The sequence below is a fragment of the Cervus elaphus genome, chromosome 2 (assembly GCF_910594005.1).
Source record: "Cervus elaphus chromosome 2, mCerEla1.1, whole genome shotgun sequence".
NCBI classification, from domain to species: domain Eukaryota; kingdom Metazoa; phylum Chordata; class Mammalia; order Artiodactyla; family Cervidae; genus Cervus; species Cervus elaphus.
The window spans coordinates 14421851-14444721 of NC_057816.1; the positions used below are offsets into that span (position 1 = coordinate 14421851).

General features: G+C 41.3%; 1 protein-coding gene across 4 annotated transcripts in view; it reads right to left on the bottom strand.

Annotated features, from left to right (window-relative positions):
* APLP2 (amyloid beta precursor like protein 2) overlaps positions 1 to 21584 on the bottom strand; it is a 61156-nt gene extending 39572 nt beyond the window's left edge. Inside the window, exon 1 of one of the 4 annotated variants that reach the window (XM_043873050.1) lies at positions 21366 to 21584. In XM_043873050.1, the coding sequence (XP_043728985.1) occupies positions 21366 to 21479 (114 nt within the window). In that variant the 5' untranslated portion in view covers positions 21480 to 21584. The remainder of the gene's footprint in view (positions 1 to 21365) is intronic. The other 3 variants (XM_043873060.1, XM_043873069.1, XM_043873078.1) reach the window with 3 other exon arrangements.
* Between the last annotated feature and the right edge of the window lie 1287 nt (positions 21585 to 22871).

A 22871-nucleotide genomic window follows, 5' to 3' on the forward strand; every position in this document is an offset into this window, starting at 1 on the left:
CATTCATGAGTATTAATTACTCATAATGGCGACCCACTCCAGTATTCTTGCCTGGAGAATCCCATGGACAGAGGAGCCCGTTGGGCTACAGTCCATGGGGTTGCAAAGAGTCGGACACAACTGAGTAAGTGAGCAAACACACACACAGATATAACTGAATTAAACAAAATGTATTGTCAAAGCTCATTTCCCCTATTTTTGCTTTTAAAAAAAATGTCAACTGGAAAAAGTTACATTTCCTACGAGGCTTGCCTTTCTATCCAGTGACAGGGCCGTGTTAGGTGTTCGGCTGACACTGTGCGGGGAATAACTTTTTCTCATTCACCTGTAGACTCCATTTAATTGCACTTTCCTTTCTTCCATCATGAAGGAAGAGTTTCTGGCCATTACAAGAATGGGGTGCTTGGACGGCTAAGTAGGTGAGAGCCACAAAGCTTCCCTGAAGAGGCCAGGCTAGACAAGTGGTTACCAGTAAAACAACAAACAGGAATTAAGACAGGGAAAAGGACCTTGAGACATTTCTTCCTAAAAGGGGGATTTGGTGTAAGTTATGTAAGTGGGTGAAGCAGAGCCAGGAGCCAATTCTCTTATTTTATCCAACTGCGGGAGGGTGGGGGAGGGGGGGATGCTTTGCCGCCATCTCCCAGCTCTTTAGACCTACAAACAGTAAAAGAAGCCTGATTGAGACATTAACAAAAATAGACTAGACAAAACAGAAACAAACAAAAAAACCCACTCTCCTAGGCTTCTGACAACTACAGAATCAAATGCACGGTGCTGACATCACCCAGGAGTTGATTCAATTATTTCTGTTTTGAGTCAACACACATTTCCAACAACCTTAGAAGAGCAGGCTCCAGAGGAAACAAAATGAAAGAGTCACAAGTTCTCACCCACAAGGAGGCTTGGCTGGTAAGGAAGACATCATGTAAATAGAATAATCCTAATAGAAAAGGAAAGAGTTGCAGACTCCGTCACATAGGAGATCCCCACTTTACTGTCCAACTGGTTCCTAAATGGCAGTTAAAAGTGAAGCCACAGTAGAACGTACATGACAGGACCCCTATCTTATGCAGGTATAATATTATAAATTGGGAGTCTATTCCATTTCAAATATGAAAATAAAGAGAAACAAGGACAGACACGAGTGTTGTTATAAACTTAAGTATCTTGATCGTAAGAGTTCTTTTGGAGTTCTTTATCTTTTATGGGATGGAGTGTCCGAGGCTTCTTAAAATATTTAAACCTAGTGAAGAACAGAGAATATGGCATCTCTTTCCCTTGAAAATGTCTCTGGGGCAGGCGTGAGCATCCTCTGTTGCTCTGACAACCGTAATACCTCTTCCAGTCTACATGCCTGGATGGTTCTCACTGCTGGGTCACTGCATGTGAATGCCTCAGTCACGTCCAGGAGGGATGCAGGCATCTTCCCCAAGATGTGTTCAGCAATTTTTTACTCCCAATCTCCAGTAACTTTTCTAGAAACCTCTGTGATGTCTCCAGACCAGTGTTTATAACCTTCCCCTGAGCATTAACTTTCTTAAACATCCATCTAATCATTTTTTCCTGGAGCAATTAAACCATCCTTTCCTTGTACTAAAAGCTCCATCCGCTGATGATTTACAGACACTGTCCAATCAAGCTTAATCAATTACTCTGTATAATAACATGCCTTTTTAACTTAAATTCAGACACTCCACAAAATTAATTCAATAAAAGGCAGATGAGAGCATGACAACTATCAGCAAACTGCAACTATATTTTGAATGAAAAAAAAGACAACCACCTTGATAAATCATTTTATGCATTCCCAAACAATTAAAAAGTACCGATAGTCAGGAAGCAACAGTTAGAACTGGACATGGAACAACAGACTGTTCCAAATCTGGAAAGGAGTACATCAAGGCTGTATACCCACTTATTTAACTTATATGCAGAGTACATTATGAGAAATGTTTGGGCTGGAGGAAGCACAAGCTGGAATTAAGATTGTTGGGAGAAATATCAATAACCTCAGATATGCAGATGACACCACCCTTATGGCAGAAAGTAAAGAAGAACTAAAGAGCCTCTTGATGAAAGTGAAAGAGGAGAGTGAAAAAGTTGGCTTAAAGCTCAACATTCAGAAAACTAAGATCATGGCATCTGGTCCCATCACTTCATGGCAAATAGATGGGGAAACAGTGGAAACTGTGGCTGACTTTATTTTTGGGGGCTCCAAAATCACTGCAGATGGTGATTGCAGCCATGAAATTAAAAGATGCCTTACTCCTTGGAAGGAAAACTATGACCAGCCTAGACAGCATATTAAAAAGCAAAGACATTACTTTGTCAACAAAGATCCGTCTAGTCAAGGGTATGGTTTGTCCAGTAGTCATGTATGGATGTGAGAGGTGGACTATAAAGAAAGCTGAGTGCTGAAGAATTGATGCTTTTGAACTGTGGTGTTGGAGAAGACTCTTGACAGTCCCTTGGACTGCAAGGAGATCCAACCAGTCCATCCTAAAGGAGGTCAGTCCTGGGTGTTCATTGGAAGGACTAATCTTGAAGCTGAAACTCCAATACTTTGGCCACCTGATGCGAAGAGCTGACTCATTTGAAAAGACCCTGATGCTGGGAAAGACTCAGGGCAGGAGGAGAAGACGACGACAGAGGATGAGATGGTTGGATGGCATCACCGACTCAATGGACATGGGTTTGGGTAGACTCTGGGAGTTGGTGATAGACAGGGAGGCCTGGAGTGCTGCAGTTCATGGGGTCACAAAGAGTTGGACACGACTGAATGACTGAACTGAAATAGTCTTTTTTATTTTAATATATCTTTAAAAGCCACAACCATATCTATATGTATCTATATGCCTATATACACGTGTATTTACACACATACAAATTCAACAATTCTTAAAAATTCACCCAATGAGAATTGATATAGCTTGGGTGCATCAACAACCAAACCACTTTAAAAAAGACTAACTCTACTAAAAGTAAAGAGTCTACATGTCCTTGGTAACAGTTAGACCAGCCTCCAAATGACAGCAACTCAAGCAATGAAGGAAGAAAATTATTTCTTCCAACATAGTGTCCTTAACTAAAGAAAAGGTCTCTGAAGTATTCAAGCACTGGGGGAAAATAAAGTATTTAAGAACTGAAGTAATTTTCAACAGATATGAAAATATGTACAGAACACACACTGTCTAAAAAAGTCCCTTATTTTTTTCTTCTAAATAGTCTTACAGTCATCAGAACTAGTTCACCTTGAAACCTTCAAAAACTGGCAGGCCAGCAGCTATTTGGTAACTTAGTGCGTGAGTGACCCAACAAGTGTCTGACTCTTTGCAACCCCAAGAACCGTAGCCTGCCACACTCCTATGTCCATGGGATTCTCTAGGCAAGAATACTGGAGTAGGTTGCCATGCCCTCCTCCAGGGGATCTTCCTGACCGAGGGAATGAACCTGTATCTTTTATGTTTCCTGCATTGGCTGGTGGTTCTTTCACTACTAGCACCACCTGGGAAGCCCCTTGGCAACTTAGTACCCAAGTCCAATGTGGGCAATCCAAGTTGGCTACTAGAATGATTTTCCTTCACCTTCCTTGGGAACAGCTACTAAGTAGTTCAATGGAGAATTTTCAAAACGCATTTCTAATGCCTGATACTAGGATGAAAACAAGTGTTCCTGTTAGGTTAAAGTGAATTCTTTGGCTTTAGGAAAAAAACTGGTTTCAAATATTTCCAAACATACGTAAGACTAATAGTAACCCACATAACATCACAAAGCCACACCTTATTCTCAGTAATATTTAACATGGTAATATTTTACTTGGCCAACAATGAACTTTACCTACGTTGGTACAAAATGATGTAATCGAAGTCCTGTATTTCTTCCAAACATTTTGTCCCATAAAACTCTAAAATGTTCCAAACAGTGATGTGATATCCAAAAGAAATCTATCTTCACAAATTACCAAGGAAAAAGGATGCTAGAAGTGGTACAGCTATAACATTATCTTAATTTACTGCAACAAACACCGCTACCACGAACCAACTTAGAGTCTCCGAGTCTAGAGCTTTTCGGAGACAAACACAGAAGCTGCTCGCCTGATATCAGATCTCTGCGGGGATGTTTCAGTGAGGATCCATTTGTCCAGCAGGAACTGGCACTGGGCTTACAATTTGCCTGAACCCCCACCAGCCAGTGACAAGTTTGCCTCTTCACCAACACACACACACACACACACACACACACACACACAAAACCACATGTAATGGCTCAGCCTGGCTGGGAGTTTATCAGCTCTGAGTCCGTGCTTTGCATTTAATCCTTTAAAATCAATACTTAAAACATTTCAATCCAATTTTAATCTGTCCTGACTACTATTTCCACTGTTTAAAAACAACACTAACAACACTCAGTCTCAATGACTTGCATCAATTCACAAGATTAATCTTTCAAAATACTAGCCCAGTAGAATATTTTATTAATGTAGTCCCAAGAATCTAATCAAGCCTCAAATAATCATTTTTCTTAAAGAGCTGCTGTGGGAGAGAGAGGGAAAAAAGAGCTGCTGAAAAGAAAAACATTCATAGAGCATTAAGTGGAAGTCCTCTTCAAAGGGACATAGGAAAGGGCAGTGGCAAATTGGCTGGTTTGCCAGCCAATCAGGGAAGATTCTGCTATGAAATGTGACTTGCAATTCACCTGAAAATGAGTAATACTTGGTTATTGCAAGAGGTAGTTTCAAGCCAACTTTCTCCATTTTTCAACAAGGGTTGAAAACTCTGTACCTCTGAATGACAGAGAGTAGATGGGGGTGTAAGACAAATGATAACCCACACCCAGCCTCCGATGGGGAGACCAGAGGCTCTTACAAATAAACGGGGCCTGCTGTTGCCAGATTTCCAATTTCTTCAAACACTGGAAAGGAATGTTTAAGACAAAAGTCCACAGTATTTGGAAATGGTGATGTTTAATTTGAACATAAAATACAACGATGCCCAAGACAGTGAAAGCCAAACAAAACTTGGAGTTTGAGTAGGTCCTATTTTGTCTTCAAGTGTCAAGTGTTCAGTCTCTATGGGAGGGAATGTACCGGGAGGCTTCATAAGAGGGGCCACAGTTAATCTGTAAAGCATACAATTCATCAAACAGCTAACATCCAGAAGTCATAGTATAAACTAAAATTAATTATTTTCTGTCGAGTAAAATAAATTTGATGGTAATAATCTACTTTGAAGACCTTTGGCACCCAAGGATTGGAAGTCTTAATATTATTAAGATGACAATACTACTCAATCTATTAATTCAATGCAATCCCCATAAACATCTCAAGAGCATATTCTGCAGAGGAAAAAAAACTTCTAAAATTCATATGGAACCGCACAATCTTGAAAAAGACTCTCACTTCCTGACTTCACAACAAAGCAACAGTAAATAAAACTATGTGGTACTGGCATAAAACAACAGATGTACAGAATAGAGAGCTCAGAAATAAACTCTTGAATATATAGTCAAATGACTTTTTACAAGGGTGCCAAGACCATTCAACAGAGAAAGTCTTTTCAACAAACACTGCTGGGAAAACTGGATAGTCACCTGCTAAAGAATGAAGCTAGATTCTTAAGTCATATATAAAAATTAACTCAAAATGGATAAAAGATCTAAACATAAGGGCTAAAAAGATAAAACTCTTTGAAGAAAATATAAGGAAAAACTTTCACAACATTGATTTGGCAATGATTTCGATTACGTATGATAACAAAAGTACAGTCAATACAAGAAAAAATAGCTAAACCACACTTCAAAAAAAAAAAAACCTTTGTTTTAAAATCACAGATCTGGTAAGGGATTGATAGCCAGAAAATATTGCGAGCTCCTACAACTCAACAACCATCATCACAAAAACCCAATTCAAAAATAAGTAAAAGAGTTGAATAGAAATTTTTCCAAAGAAGATGCAAACGGCCAACAAGAAAAGGCTTTCAACATCACTAATCATTAGGGAAATGCAAATTAAAACCACAGTAAGATACCACATTAAGATGGCTTAATATTAAAAAAAAAAAAAAAAAAAAGGCAACAAGTGTCGGCCAAGATGTAGAGAAACTGGAACCCTTGTCACTGATGGTGGGAATGTAAAATGGAGCAGCGCTTCTCAAGAAGTTAAAAAACATAGAAATTACTGTATGATCTAGCAATACCCAAAAGAACTGAAAGCAGGAACTTACTGGAGGACAATGTAAAAATACCTGGAAGTAAACCCTACAAATAGTTTCTTTAAAAAAGATAAGCTAGATTAAAATAATCTATTTTTAGAAGACTGGAGAAGTGGTATCATTTTTTTAACCACCTAAAAGGCTTCTTTCATTTATCATCACAGGAACTGTATGTTGCCCTCAGTTGTGTGTTATACGTTCTGCAAAGTGCCCTGCATACAGCATTTTAATAAATGTCTGCCAACAACAAGGACCATGAGGAACTTCAAATGAACCAGTTACCAGGGAAAGTTTTCAATTTTTGAGCAAGTTACATACAATAGTTCTTTTAAGTGTCAATTTGAGATACAGCTAAAAGGATTTTTTAAGTTATTTATTGCATACTGTTTACATTAGTGAAAAATTAGAAATGTAAATTATAAAAAAATTATAGAGAAGACTCTTGTTTTTACATATAACCCTAAAAAAACAGGCCAAGTTCAAAGACATACATGTGATTTGGGGGGATTCTGCCACTAGAAAGCTAATGATTTATACAAATCTCAATTACTTCTATTGTTTTAGGAAAAAAGTTATTCTTGAAAACTTAATTCTAGCATTTCTTAGCTCTTTCTACATAATTGAGCACCCTGCATGTTCACCTCAATTCAAAGACTCTCAGCCTAGAAAGCACCAAATAAGCACCAACTCCATCAAACCGTATGCTGTGCATCAATAAAATAAGGGCAAAAATGCAGGAAAACACTCAAATTATAGTTCCAATAGTGCTGCAAATATCCAACCACTGGCTGGTAGGCAGTATTCTCATGCAGTAACTCAGAATATTTGTGCATCAACTTGAACAGCCCAAATTCAGAATATAGAAGGCAACTAAAAGTAGTGGAGAGTGCACATTTTCTTTTTTTGGACGGAGTTCAAATGCCCCAAACCATGAAAGATGATTCAATTTAAAGCAATGCTGTAAAATATTTAATGGGTTGGAAAGTTATTCAATATGTCAAAAGGAAGGAAAACAGACTATAAACATAGTAAGAGGGAATCCATTCTTTCAATAAAACACAGACTGGGAAAATTTTAAAGTTTTTTATCTGGCAAATTACAGTTAATTTATTTCTGTTTTTGTTTTAGCTTTACCTATATTTTCTAGATTTTTCACAATGACCATGTATTTTTTCTTTAACACAGGATACACACTGAGTCACTACAGCAATCACTTGTAAAGAATCAATTTATAATCTCAGTCATTTTTAATGAAAGATATTAAGACGTAGCAAATAGGTTCCTGAGATGATACATACTCAAGTCATAATGCACAATGACTGAAAGCCTAAATTCTATGATCTGATAGTGATTCGGTGGTAGAGAAAGATGGAGAAATAACCTCAAAACAGCTTTCTTTACTTTCTGATTACTAAGAATCACCTGCTGCAAATTTCTACCTGAACAGGACTGTTGTTAGGTAACCTCCACAAACCCGTGGTGGTCCCATGCTGACCTAAGATACCCCTTACCCGGGCCTCTGCCCAGGCTACCTTTCTACCACTAAGCACAAACTTGAGAGCCAGTTCATCACTTACGGATTATAACCAAGATCAAGTCACTTTATCCGTGTATGCTTTAGTTCCTGTATCTATAAAACAGGAATAACCATAGTACCTGTCTCAGAAGGTAGTTCAAAGGTTTCAATGAGTATGTGTAAAACTATACATAGTAATTGCACCATAAATACAACTATCACTATTCTGACTACTTCAACCGCCACCAGAATCTGCCACCCTACTCTTACTGTCTACTCTTTTCCCCTAACTACTTAAAGTAACATAAGTTCTCTCTATAAACTCCCAGCAGATATCTAATTTCAAGGGAATTAATTTCCAGTTATGGTCAACTACAAAATTCAGACAAATCCTCCTGATAAGGACAGCAAGAAAAGCACATATTTTTTAAAAAGCATTTAGTTAAAGGCAGTAGGAACCTAAAAAGACAGTAAAGATTTCCCAAGTCAGTAACCAGGGGAGGATGAAAGCCCAAGGCGATGAATAAAGCACAGAGGGCTTCGTTCCTCTGGGGATGATGAAAAATCCTGAAAGATGCAGCTAAGCAGTCCTTTAACAGCCTGAAGGATCAAATAGAAAGGGCTGGAGTCCAGGGCAGGAGGCATAGGGGAAACACGTTAGCAGTTTGGACTGAGACCCCAACACACGCTGAATCTAGAAGAGTAATCCAGAAACTGACAGGACTTCACAGAGACTGCAGCTCAGCTTCTGTTTCTCTCAATTCGTAAACAAAAGTGAGATCCTAGATTGCCAGTTCATCACACCCCAGGTAGAAGCAAATCACTCACTGGAGTATAACAGCCCCAGCCTCAAACTCATCTATAAGCATTTGTATCAATAAAATATATGGCACATTATCAAAAATAATCTGACAAACGAGATAAAGGAACATGAATGAATAACCAGCAGAAAGAGAAAACAGAAAAGACACACAGGGACCCCAGACACAAGACTTACCGGACACAGACTTTAAGTATACTTTTCATTTTCAAAGATACAAATTAAGAATTTCAGCTGTGATCAGGAAACAATTGAAAAAAAGTCAAACAACCAATCTTGAATTATAAAACTGAAAACTACAATAATTAAATTTAATTCAATGGATGGGACTTCATGGTAGATTTCTTCAGACAGCTGAAGAAATCTTTAGTAAACAGAAAGATGGGTCAAAAGAAAAGCTATCAGATGAGGCATGAAAAAACACACAGGCTAGGGCAACAGTGTCTAAGAGGTCTGTTTTTGGAGTCCCGAGGGAAAGGACAGAAGTAGGCAGAAGCAGTATTTAAAGACTTAAATACTTAGATGGTGGTTGAGAATTTTCTAAAACTGATAAAAGAACAAACCACAGATTCAAAGAGCTCTACGAGGAAGATAGTTAGCCTCTCATAACTTCAGATTCTGTATCCATGGATTGAAGATACTCAGGGAAAAAAATTTCCGTAGGCCAATAACTACATAGCATTTACACTGTATTTACAACTATCTACATAGTATTTATACTATATTCACAACTATCTACATAGCTTTTACATTGTATTTACACTATCTACACAGCATTCAAAAACGAAGATCATGGCATCCGGTTCTAACACTTCATGGCAAATAGATGGGGAAACAATGGAAACAATGATTGATTTTATTTTCTTGGACTCCAAAATCACTGCAGACGGTGACTGCAGTCATGAAATTAAAAGACCCTTGCTCCTTGGAAGAAAAGCTGTGACAAACCAAAACAGCATATTAAAAGTGAAAGTCACTCAGTCACGTTAGACTCTTTGCAACCCCACCATGGAATTCTCCAGGCCAGAATACTGGAGTGGGTATTTCTCCAGTGGATCTTCCCCGTCCCAGGAATCCAAACAGGGTCTCCTGCATTGCAGGTGGATTCTTTACCAACTGAGGTATCAGGGAAGCATATTAAAAAGCAGAGACATTGCTTAGTCAACAAAGTCCATAAAGTCAAAGCTAGTCGTGTATGAATATAAGAGTTGGACTATAAAGAAAGCTGAGCGCGGAAGAATTGATGCTTTTGAACTGTGGTGTTGGAGAAGACTCTTGGAGAGTCCCTTGGGCAACAAGCAGATCAAACCAGTCAATCCTAAAGGAAATCAGTTCTGAATATTCACTGGAAGGACTGATGCTGAAGCTGAAGCTCCAATATTTTGGCCACCGCTTGTGAAGAGCCAACTCATTGGAAAAGACCCTGATGCAGGGAAAGATTGAAGGCAGGAGGAGAAGGGGACAACAGAAGATGAGATGGTTGGATGGCATCACCGACTCGATGGACATGAGTTTGAGCAAGCTCCAGGAGATAGTGAAGGACAGGGAAGCCTGGCATGCTGTAGTCCATGGGGTCACAAAAAGTAGGACGTGGGTGAGTGACTGAACAACAACAACAATATTTACAACTATCTACATAGCATGTACACTGCATTTGGTATTATAAGTAATCTAGAGGTTACTGCATAGGAGAATATTCACAGGTTACATGCAAGTACTACACCATTTTATATAACAGACGTGAGCATCACAGATTTTGGTACGGGGGGAAGGGTAGTCCTGGAACCAATTCTCCAATGATACAAGTGGGCTATACATTTTTAAAAAATCCACACCTAGGTACACAGTAATATTGCTGAAAATCAGATTCAAAGAGAAGGTCTAATAAGTAGTCAGGGACAAGGGATACATTACCTTCAAAGGAACACCAATCTGACAGTTAATTCCAGTAAGCTATTGATAATATTCAACATCAGGATAGATATCAAATATCAAGGAACAGAATAATGTGTAAGATCTTCAAAATGATGAAAGAAATTCTATCCCCAATGAACCTGTCTTGCAAGGAAGACACTAAAACAGATATTTGGTGAAAGAATATATGTCACTAGCCAACCTTAAGAAAATTCTAAAGTGTGTCTTGGAAGGCAAAAAATTACCTGAAAAAGAAGCTTAGAGATACAAAAATGCATGAAGAATAACAAAGAGAATATATAAATCCAAATCAGGGGCTCTCAATCTCACTGTAAATTTTAATCACTGGGAAGAGTTTTTAAGAAATACTAATGGCTCACACCCTCTCTCAAGAGACCTTGATGTAATTTGTCTGAATTGGAGTGTAGGCAATCTGTGCTTTGTAAACATTTCCCCAGATGATACCAGTGTGCCTCCAGAGTTGATAACCACTGATGCTAAGTTCATTTAACTGTGTAAAACACAGTATGAGATCTTCTGGGGTTTACATGAAATTAACATATATAACAACAATGGCAAAAATGTTGAGGGGAGGTTAAAGTGTTCTAATCTTCTATTCCTGGAAGACGGTAAAAGTACCAATTAGTATAAAACACTGATAAGTGAAAGATATTCAAATGTCTAAAGCAACCACTAAAGGGAGAACAAAAGATGATGAAAATATGTTCCGAAGCAATACGAGAAAGAAGTAAAATAAGAACCACTTTCAAAGGAATTGAGTAAGGGGACAGACATAGCAACCTGAATGTCCACCGGCAGGTGAAAGTATAAAGGACACACACACAGTGGAAAGCTATTTGGCCACAAAAAGGATATCCTACCATTTGCAACAACATGGATGGACCTCGAGAGCATTATATAAAGTGAAGTAAGTCAGACAGAGAAAGATAAACACTGCATAGTCTCATTTGTGGACTCTATAAAAACACTGATTTCATAAATATAGAGAAAAGATCACTTGTCAGATGTGTGGGGTGAAGGTTGAGGGGTGGAGGGTGAGCAAAATGTGTGAAAGCAGTTCAAAGGTACAGGTTTCTATAAGGTGTAAGGTACTAGTTATAACAGAAGTCAGTCTGGGGAAGCAACATACAGCACAGTGACTCTAACTACCCACACTGTACTGCACATCTGAGAGTCGCTAAGACAGTAAATCTTAAACGTTCTTGTCTCACACACACACACACACACACACACACACACACACACGACAAGTCACCATGAGGTGGTGGATGTTAAGTAGACTTAGTGTGGTTCTCGTCTCACAAAACGTGAGCGTGCATGTTCAGTTGCTCACTCGTGTCCAACTCTGTGCGACCCCATGGACCATAGGCTCCTGTGTACACACAAATATTAAATCACTATGTTGTGCACCTGAAACTAATATAAAGTTGTATACCACTTATACTTCAGTTTAAAAAAAAAAAAAACAATTAGCAGAACAAAACAAAAAGCACTAAATAAGACAGTAGATGAAAACCCAAATACCTCAGCAATCATGTTAAATGTAAAAGAAAAACACTGTTTCCTAAGTCTGCAAAAGAAGAAACAACCACAAACACATCTAAAACAAAAAAATATGGAAATAACAGACAAAGTACTGATAAAGGCAAAAACTTTACTGGAGATAACACGGGAGAATATAGCTATGAGAGGTCAATTCCTTAGGAAGAGATAGCAATTTTAAAACTGTATACTCCTAATAATGACAGCCTCAAACTAGCCAAAGCAAACAGAATGACAAGGAGAAACACTTTTCCAAAATCGCCATGGCAGGTATTTTTTTTTTTGGCCAATCCACACAGCGCGTGGGATCTCTAACCAGAGATCACGTCCAAGCCCTCTGCACTGGAAGCGCAGTCTTAACCCCTGGACTGCCACGGAAGTCCACAGTGGGAGATTTCTAACATACCTTTCTCAGTAAAAGAAAAAAGATTTAAAAAATAATTAGGGATAAAGATCTAAACAACAATGAAAACAGTATGATCAGAAGACATATAAAACACTGTCAGTAACAACTACAGAATAAACATTTTCTCTATGCACACAACAAAAATTTTATCATAAACTGGACCATGAAGCAATTCTCAACAAGTTTCAAAAAATTGAAATCATACAGACTAATACTCTGACCACAAAGCAGTTAACTTAGAAATGAACAGCCTAAAAGACAGCCAGATAACCTTCTCCACATCTCTGGAAATTAAGAAACGTACTTCTAAATTACCTGTAAAAAAAAAAAAAAATTAAGTCACAATGGAAAAATCTATTGTTTTACTTGAATGATAATGAAAATATTATATATCCAAACTTGTATCTTGTTTAAGGGTACAAATTTGTAAACAACAGTTAAAGACTAGAGGCCTAACTCTCAGCACAGTGATTATAGTCCATAATACTGCTTTGTAAACAGCAAAGTTGCTAAAAGACTAGATCATAATTGCTCTAACTACCAAAAAGAATTTTTACTTATGGATGATAGAGATGGTAGCAGCAGCAGTGATACAGTGGTAAACATACTGCAATATATAAATGTATCAAATCAGAATACTGTACAGCTTAAACTTACACGACGTTATACACAATGGGCTTCCTTGGTGGCTCTGATGGCAAAGTGTCCGCCTGCAATGGAGGAGAGAGTCTGCCTGCGATGCCGGAGACGAGGGTTCAATCCCTGGGCCGGGAAGATTCCCTGGAGAAGGGAACGGCAACCCACTCCAGTACTCTTGCCTGGAGAATTCCATGGACAGAGGAACCTGGCAGACTACAGTATACAGGGTTGCAAAGAGTCAGACATGACTGAGCAACACACACACACGTATCTCCTTTGTTAAAAATATTAAATAGAAAGCTAAAAAAAAGTTATGAATTGCAGCTAAAGCCCTGTTCAGAGGAAAATATATAGCTTTAAATAAATTAGAAGAAAAGAAAAAACTGAAAAAAATAAAGCAGTCATCTCAAAGTGCTAGGGGGAAAAAAAATTAAACCTGTGAAAAGTAGGAAAAGAATAATAATGGACAGAAAGTAATAAAATAGAAAATAAACATACAGAAAATAGGAAAGAGGCAATGAAAATATCAACTTTATTTCTACAACCACAACAAAATGATAGCCAAAATTTTAAGATGCCATTTATAATAGCACTCAAAAAAAAGCAGATATCTATAAATAAATCTAGCATTCTATATATAAGATTTCTATGCAAAAAGCTTTAAAACACTGAGGTTGATTAGAGAGGACCTAAACAAAGGCATCTGTCATGTTTCTGGGTTGGAAGACTCAATATTAGAAAAATGTCTATTTTTCCTAATTGAACTATAGACTCAGTGAAACCTGAATCTAAATTCCAACAAATGCTGTTTTTGGTTAAATGTAGCCAATGTATATGTAAAGAAAAGGGTCAAAGAGCAGTCAAGACACTACTGAAGACAATCCAAGTAGAAGGGCTTGCTCCAGTAGGTCTAAAACCTTATTACTAAGCACAGTCATTGAGACAGTGTGGACTTGGTACACGGACAGACAGTGGATTAGGACAGCCCAGAAACAGACTCACACATACAGAGATATAAATTAACAGAGGTGGTAGGGGAGAACAGGAGGGAAAGGAGACCTTGACATTAAATGGTACAGGCTGGGTAACTATGTGAAAAACAATAAGTAAGTAAAAAGACCAATACTTCATATCTACACAACAATGAGTTTCAGGGAAACTGTGGCTCCAAATGTGACAGGCAAACAGAAAGCCCTTGGTAGGCAACACAGGAGAATAACTATGTCCTCAGAGGGCAAACTTCTCACACGTGACACAAGAAGTACCTATCATAATTTTTAAAAAAGTAAAACTGATAAATTAGACATTAAAATGAAGAACCTCTAAAGACATCATGAAGAAGAGGGTAAAAAGGCAAGTAGCAGAAGGGGCAGTGTTATCTCAATAACCTCAAACTGGAGACATTCCAAATGTCCATCAGCAGCAAAACAAATTGTGGTTTCCTCATAGACAGGAGTACTACACAGCTGTGGAAACACGCGAACCACAGCTACAATCAGTAATCCAAATGATCCTCAAAAACACGTCCAATCAAAGAAGCCAGAAACTCAAGAAAACATACTGAGGGATTCCATTTACTTAAAGACTAGAAAGCAAGAAAGGTTAAATTACAGTGTTTAGGGATGAATGCCTGGATAATAAAACTATAAAGAAGAAAAGCAAGACATAATCACCATAAAGGTCAGGCTAACAGTTACTAGGGGCAATGGGAATGGGAATGCTCTATTTCTGGACCTTGGCAGTGGTTACACAAGCATCTGTTTTATGAAAATACACTGAGTTATACTTTCTTTTCTCTTTGTGTATTTAAGTTGTAAAAAGCTCAGAAAGACTCCAGGCTTTCCATGTGGGTGTGCAGGGCTGTGATGGGGCCATAGCACCTTTCACAGGCACCAGTCTGTCCTTACTTCCATTTCAAACACCCTAGCATTCTTACCTTCTAAAATTCTCTAAAACACTCCAACAATTTGCACTCTGCACTGATCTCTGAAAGCCTGGGATCCAAAGAGATGAAAGGGTTCTCTCTCAGCACAGGAACATGAATGGGAATGCTGAATTCCAAACTCAAGATAAGAGTTACTTCCAGAAAGGAAGATTAATGGGATGGGGGTTCAAAGAAGGCCTATTATAATGCTTTACTTCTCTATCCATAGTGTTTTAGTTCTTTAAAAAAAAAAAAAGTTAAAGCAAAGACGGGAAGTGCTAAAATTTAACAAAACTGGGTGGTGGATAAGTGGATAAGAGTACCTTTTACATACTTACCATGCTATGCCGGTAATATTCCTAATGAAAGGGAATAAAAGGTACTACACTCTTTACACTTACTGGCTCATTTCTTTCTCCATGTAGAAGTTCTGCGTGAGCCTAGGTTAAGTCATACTTAGCCTTCCAGAGACAATATATAAAAATCTGAAAATGTTTATGCTCTTCATCACCCACATTAAAATCCATGTTTTCTTCTTCTCTAGGCTAAATATCTCCCTTATAAATTTTCAGGTACTTCTCCATTCAGCCATTCTGTTCTGGATGGCAACATCCAAATAAACCATGGGAGAACCTTCGTTGTCTCAATTCCACCAGCAAACTTTTAACTCACAGGTAACTTGCTGCTACTGTTGCTAAGTCACTTCAGTCCTGTCCGACTCTGTGTGACCTCACAGACGGCAGCCCACCAGGCTCCCCCGTCCCTGAGATTCTCCAGACAAGAACACTAGAGTGGGTTTAGGTAAGAACAAATGCACTCTTTTCCTTTCCAGCCAGACCAGCCATATGTAGCAGATGTTGGGCTGTTATCTACCCAACATGCACAGCCCTTTTTCCCATCAGAACCCAGAGTGCAGTCTAAGCCTATCACAGCTCCACCACCACGAATCACCCATGTCTGCTTCGGCTGGAAGCACCTGATATCATTCAGCCCAGTTGATGAGCTCTGAGAAAAACCCCATGACCCCCTGGATGTTACCACAACAGAGCCTGTGCTCTGAAACTGCAACACCCTTCTGCAACCCCAAGAAGTGCCAGGCTGTTCAATTAACCCACACCACAGGTGCCCACTCCAAATGATGACTGACTTTTTTCTGGACCACAATCTTATTCTAGTCGTAAGGGTTACTGTGTTAGCCTCTTCCTAATAGTTTGTTTACCAACAAGGCCAGTGATTGGAAATCTGGTGCCAATAACCTTTTCCCTTCCAAAGTATCCCATACACTGATTTTGATAAGATGGTGGTCTTATCAAGACCACAGGTGGTCAAGAGTTTCTTTCCTTAAATTCTTGTATCAGAATAGAAAGACAAAACAAGCTTACTATTGTAAAAAAAGAGAGAACTTGCACATTATACAGAAGAGCATTAGTTTTTTTTTAATCCATGGAAAATGTAAAACGGCAAGGTCTGCTTTAATTACAACCTTCAAAGAAAACCACTGTTAGCAGTTTGGCAATACGTGGATTCATGATACAGTATCTATGAAATTAGTTCCTTTTAAAGAAAATATTCATATCAGATTTCCTGATGGTAGAGAAAATAGGTAAACAAGAGTGAAAAAAAAAAAGAAATCTGCAACCCAAATAGAAATGCCATGAAACACCCTGATACAGAAGGGGCAACAACTTAATAGGGCAGACCAGTTCTCACCCTGGCCTTGCTGGCCTCTCCTGACTCCTTGTTTCAGGTGTGGATGAGAAGACCTACTTTACCAGACTTTTGGGGACTTATGTAAGATGCTGTACCCACAGGAGTTCTGTAGCCTTTTTGTTTGCTGCAGTTTGTTTTTCTCCACCTGCACATGAGAACCCTCTGGGGAGCCCGTGACAATGAGATTCCCAGATGTCCTCAAGGAGAATCTCTGGGGGTGGGGCCTGAAAGTCACAGGCAAGTGCGCTTTGCAGGGGAAAAGGCATGAGGCATATCTGGTTTTATTACTGCACTGTTTAGCCTCTAACACAGAACCTGGTAACAGTGGTCAACAAACATTAGTGGGATGGATAACAAATGAAGAGTCGTATTTTAAAAACAGATTTGTTACGTTGCAAAAGCTTCCATGAAGAAAAGCTTCCATGATGCTTATGTAAGAAAATGTCTCTCGGCAAAAAGCAGTTATTAGCTGTACTTGATACAGAGAACTGGAACTCATTTCTATTTCGTTCACTTTCCATCTTAGACCATAAATCAAGGTGCACTATACTAAATTTAATTAAGAGTCAAGGTAATCTAGTTTACCTCACTAAAAAAACAACTCATGAGAATTGGATTATGGGCGATTTCCAACTCTCAAATGGCCTCCCTCCACAGACTCTACAATCACTGTTCAAAAATTTATCCCTTTTTAATCACACAGAAAACTATTTTCTTTCAGTAGTTCATTTTAGGACAATTCAAAATACTAATTGTTAGGTATCAGCTTTAATAAGCAATCTGTCTGTCACTTTGATAAAAATGTATGTACCTGGTAGCCACAGGAGGCTAGACACCACCAACACATTCACAGAGAAATTTCCACGGACAACAAAAGGATCTCAGGTTATTTTTCATTTCTTAGTCTTCAAATGCATTTAAAATTTCTACAATGAATATGCACTCCCTAAGTAGTTTTTCTTGTAATTTTAAACAGAAAATGCAAAAGCCCAATAATTTAGTAAGAGTAATGTAATTGAGGAATCCTGAAAGGTTTTCAAGTTTTTATTTTCCAGAGTCAAAACAGTATCAGGTAAGCTTAAGATATTATTTTATATTTGGAAAAAAATTAACCCTTCATGTACTACTACCAAGAATTCTAAAGCTCTTTAACTTAAAAAAAAAAAAGTTTTCAAATTCTATGAAGGACATTATTGATTCTGCTGGCAAAAAGGATTATAGAGAGTAGATCTGATCCAAGTATTGTATCAAAGTTAAATTTCTTTAAGCTCATAACCAAAAAGGTTATGCAGGACACAGTCCTTGGTTCTCAGGTTCTTAGCAAATACATTTGGAAGTTTTCAGGGGTAGAGGGGCAAGATGTATGCAATTTGCTCCCTTTGCTTATTTGCAAAAGATACATAATTACACAATGAATGACAAAACAAATGCTGAATAGGGGGAAATGTTAAACTGATGAATCTGGGTAGAGGGTATAAGAGTTGTTCCCACAATTTTTGCAATTTTTTGTAAGCCTGAAATTATTTCTAAATAGAAATTGTAATTGAAAAAAGCTAACAGAAAAAAATACTCAAAGCTGTTAAGATCATACTGGACCAACTTTAAGCAAGGCTTTATTGTGAGGAAAAAAGAACACATTTAAAAACTGTGCTAATAAAAACACTCACACAGCACCAACTTTAAAAAATAAATTAAATTAGCACCACCCAGGAGAAATATGAGTCATATATGTTATATTTGAAACAGGTGAGACTAATTTTAATATAATTTACTTAGGCATTGTGTAAAATATCATCCAATGCAATCAATACGACAATTACAAATCAGTTATTTTACAAGGTTGTTCATAGCAAGTCTTCAAAATGTGAAGTGCATTTGGCGCCTACAGATAATCTCAATTCACATGCTAAATTTCACAGGAAATATCTGACTTGCATTTACATTCATAAAATGTAGTTTAAAAAGTAGACTCATATAAAAAGTTGTTTCCAATCACTGAACTGAGTATTGTTTTTAAATGTAAATTAGCTAAAATTAAGCAAAATGGAAAATTCATTCCTCAATCATTATAGCCACCACTGCAAGTGGCTACCTTGCGGGACAGCCCCGCTTTAGATGATGAAGACAAACCCCATCAAAGGAGGATTTGCCAAAACTTAGCACATCACATTTATCAAAGGATTTTAACACAGTTATAATAAAGTAAAAGCTGATGCTTCTATCAGAGGCATTGGTATTTGTCCAGGTCATAATCAGACATTGCCTCTACCATCACTTAAATACCAGCACAAAGCTGCTTGATATTCTGCCTCAGATGTCATACTATGAGTTTCCTGAATATTGGCTACCAAAGGGCCCACTCATTTTAAAATGTGGTGGAACAAACTAGAATTCTGGCTCTCAGAAGCCTCAGTGTCCACTGTACAGAGTGCAGGATTTCAGCACGAATACCATAAGGGAGCAGGCCCTCAAATGAACTTGTCTCGGATTTAACAGAGGAAGTGACCCTGAATACAGAGATTCTTTTTCTTTCCTTTTAAACAGGTGTATGAGATTAATTCAGTCAACACCAAGCAACACTCAAGATTTGCCAATCAATAACTCTGTGCCAAGCAATCTGATCAGGGATTTGGCTAGAATCCCTTTGGCTAATCTCAGTAAGGACCGTCTCAAAGAGAATCCTGATTTAGGCCATTCTCATCTAAACCAAGGCTCAGGCAGTCCTTTGCCTGGAAGTTAGTAAACAAAATCAAATTATATATGTATGAAGGAAATTCTGCCTCTTGGACAAAAGAAAAAAAACATTTGAAAGATAATTTAGGAAGGGTGGGCAAAAATACAGCTCCAAAGATGAGAAGATTCCTAAAACCGCATGCAAACACCATTTTAGGGAAATGTCTAATTCCTACTTTCTGTCCAGTCGCACTTTCCGATTGAACAATGATGTGGATAATAATCAAACTTAATCCACAACAGCTAATTCTGGTATTGTTCACTGCTCTTTCTCTGCAGGCATACAAGTGCGTGTTTAGACCTGAAAGGAAGATATTCTTGAAAACCGATGAACCCTTGATTGTGAATTCACTAGTGCCTGAAGTTACTCATACCTCTGGGAAGTGAGGTAAAAGAATGTGAACAATGGTTTGTGACATCCTGCCCTAAGAGTTAAATTCTATGTTCCAAACAAAAGCTTTTTCCTTTCCCTCCCACCGCACTCATCTAGAGTGCTTCCCTGCGACACCGTATCGTAGATCACAGACAAAACTCTAACCACTGCGTGGAAACGAAAAGAATCCTAATCTAAAAGTATGCTTACATAAGCATTAACTATTTCTACTTGAAACTTCCTCCACCACCACCCCGCCCCCCGCCCCTGAAGAATCAAAGCTTTAAGCAGGATGAATAGGACGTTTTAAGCTGTTCCACTGGAGGTTTGTTCTAGAGTCGACTGTTTCTAACCGTGGAAATATTTCCACTTTCTGCAGAAGAACACGTTCTAACTGTGGGTTTTTATTAGAAACTCTTCAGTCAATGCCTGTGTAATCAAATCCAGTCTCACTTCTCTCTGAAATTAGCCAACTCCGCAGAAAGCCATTGTAATTTGCAAAAGAGCGAAGAGGAGAAATAAACTACACCAGAAACACACATTCCAGTCCGACAGTTCAAGCACTATTTCGAGATGGCAAGTAAAAATAAAGCCCCACGTCTCCCTCGTGGACAGAACGGTTTCTACAAGCGGCCAGGTCCAGGCCACAAGGTAGGACCCCCTGACCCCAGCGAACCTTCCCGGCACGCAAGCACCGGATCACCGCCCGGCACAGACGCGTGTGTCCGCGAGGTCGCCAGGTGCGGGGAAACTACTTACGCCAAAAAAGTACGATTCAACCAGAGTTTTTACAACGTATTCACGGGTACTGTCCCTGCTCGCTGAAACCCACCACAAAAGGGAACAACGCCGACAGCAGACAAGGGTTTCCCCTGGTTCATCAGATTCAGGCAACCGGATTGTATTTAACAATCCCTCCCGAAGGCCCGACGCCAGAGCCGGGATCCGGAGCGGGAGGCGCACAGGAAGCAGAGGGCGCACCCGCTGCGGGGAGCGGAGTCGCTCCCGTGCCGCCCCGGAGGCGCTATCCCGGCGCCCGCATCTCAGCGGCCCGGCCCACTCGCCAACAAAGGCCGCATCCGCCGCTCCCGGGTGGGAAGCCCGGGTGCCGCACGGGGGCCGGGTCAGCACGGCCGCCCCCGGAGCGAGCCCAGCCGCACCGGGTCCCGGGCTGCAGGGCGCACGGCAGAGGCTCGCGCGGTCCCGGGGGACGGCGGAGTGGGCGTCTGGGCTTCGCAGGGTCCGCAGAGGATGTGGCGGCGCCGCAGGCGGGATGGGGGCTGGGGAGGCCGAGGCGGCCCGCTGCCCCCCGCAACCCCGATGCCTTTCATTTGGCCTCTGCGGCGGCGGAGACAACCCGACCTCCAGCGCCAAGCACTGCGCCAAGCCGGGGCGGGCGGGGGAGGCGCTCCAGACCCGCCGCAGCGCCGGACCACCCCCACCGCCCCGCGCGCCGCGACCCCCTCCCGGCCCGGACCCCGCGGCCCGCCCGCCCGCAGGCCGCGCTCCCCCGCGGGCGCAGGATAAAGGGCTCGGGCGCTCGCCCGGTCCCCACCTCAATGTAGCCGGCCAGCGCCGCGGCGGGAGCTGTGAGCCCGAGCAGCAGCACGACCAGGAGTTTGCCCGTGGCCGCGGTGGCCGCGGTGGCCGCGGTCCCGGTGGCCGCCATCCCTCGCCGGGTCGCTCTAGCGCTCGGCTCTCAAGCTCACACAGACGGACCCAGGAGCGTCCCCACCGCGACCCAGAAGCATCTGAAGCTTGTCCGCCGCCGCCCCTAGGGTTTTACACCGACCGGAACTGACTTCACAAAACCACACCCTCCATCTTCGGCGCCCAATGCCGACCCGCAGAACCTCCGCAAGACACAGCCCCTCGTTCAGCCCAGACCCAATCAGGGGGCGGAAGAGCCCGCCCCTCCCTCCGCTCCAGCCGCGCACCCCGCCCGGTCCCGCCCCCAGCTGCTGACGCCCCGCCCCGCCGGGCCCCGGCTGCTCCGGGACGCGGGGGTGTGCGCGGGGTTGGGGGGGCCCGGGCGGGGTGCGCTTGGGCCGCCAGCACCCTCCTGGTTATCTGCCCGCACTGCGCCCTTCTGTTCTGCAGCCGCCCGACACCAGACACGCCCCGCTGCCCGCCCCTGCGGGCTATTTTCCAGATTCCTTCGGGTACCGCCCTCTTCGGGGTTCCGACAATGATTTTATGAAAAACAGGATTTTTTTTTTTTTTTTTAAGGAAAAACAGGATGAATTGTTCCGAGTCCAGGCAGGTTTGCAGAAGGCCGTCCTCCCGGACAGAGGAAGGGCTGGCTGCAAGAGGCTGCGTTCCTCCGCCCCAACCCCCGCAGGGCGCGCCCGGTCCCTGCCCGCCGCTCGCCCAGAGCCGCTGTTTGCAAGCTCTCGACCGCTGGTCCTTAGGCCTCAGCCTTCCTCCTCCTTGCCGGCGGCCACTAGAACCCGGGATAGCTCCCTCCCACCGGAGACCAGCGGTGCGAGGACCAGGTTGACCTCAGAGCCCAGGTCCAGGCCTTCCTCCTGTGTTTCAGGGAAAGATCGTTTTTCTTTCTTGTTCGGTTGACGATCGCTAGCAAGAGACCTGCTTCTCTCTGCCTGCGTGCCCCGCTGCGCTTCCACTCCAGCTGGGAGACACCATACTACTCGGTTCACAGCGGGCACGGCCTCGCGGTGCTAGGGCACCGCCGGCTTTGTTTCCTGTCTGCAGCCGTGAGGTTTATGGACCAGCCTCTGCAGCGTCCTTGCTCGTTTCCAAATACATAGAGAGCGGGGTCTCTAACCACAGGAAAGACGGTAAAAGCGAAGAGACAGTGTCCAACCAGGAGAACGCCGGACTTTCCAGCCCCACTGCAGACGTGCCCGGTCCTGGACTTGAACAGGCTCTGCCCCATTCCCCAAAGACAGCCCGCACCTTTCCATTACGGAGCCGTCTCGGTGCCTGCACTGTCCTCGCTCCCGTTACCTGTTGTAAACATCTTCCTCTTCGTCTGCTCGCCTCTGCTTCCCAACCCCCAGAGCCCTGTTCCCTACTATGACACTTGCTACCCTTCGTT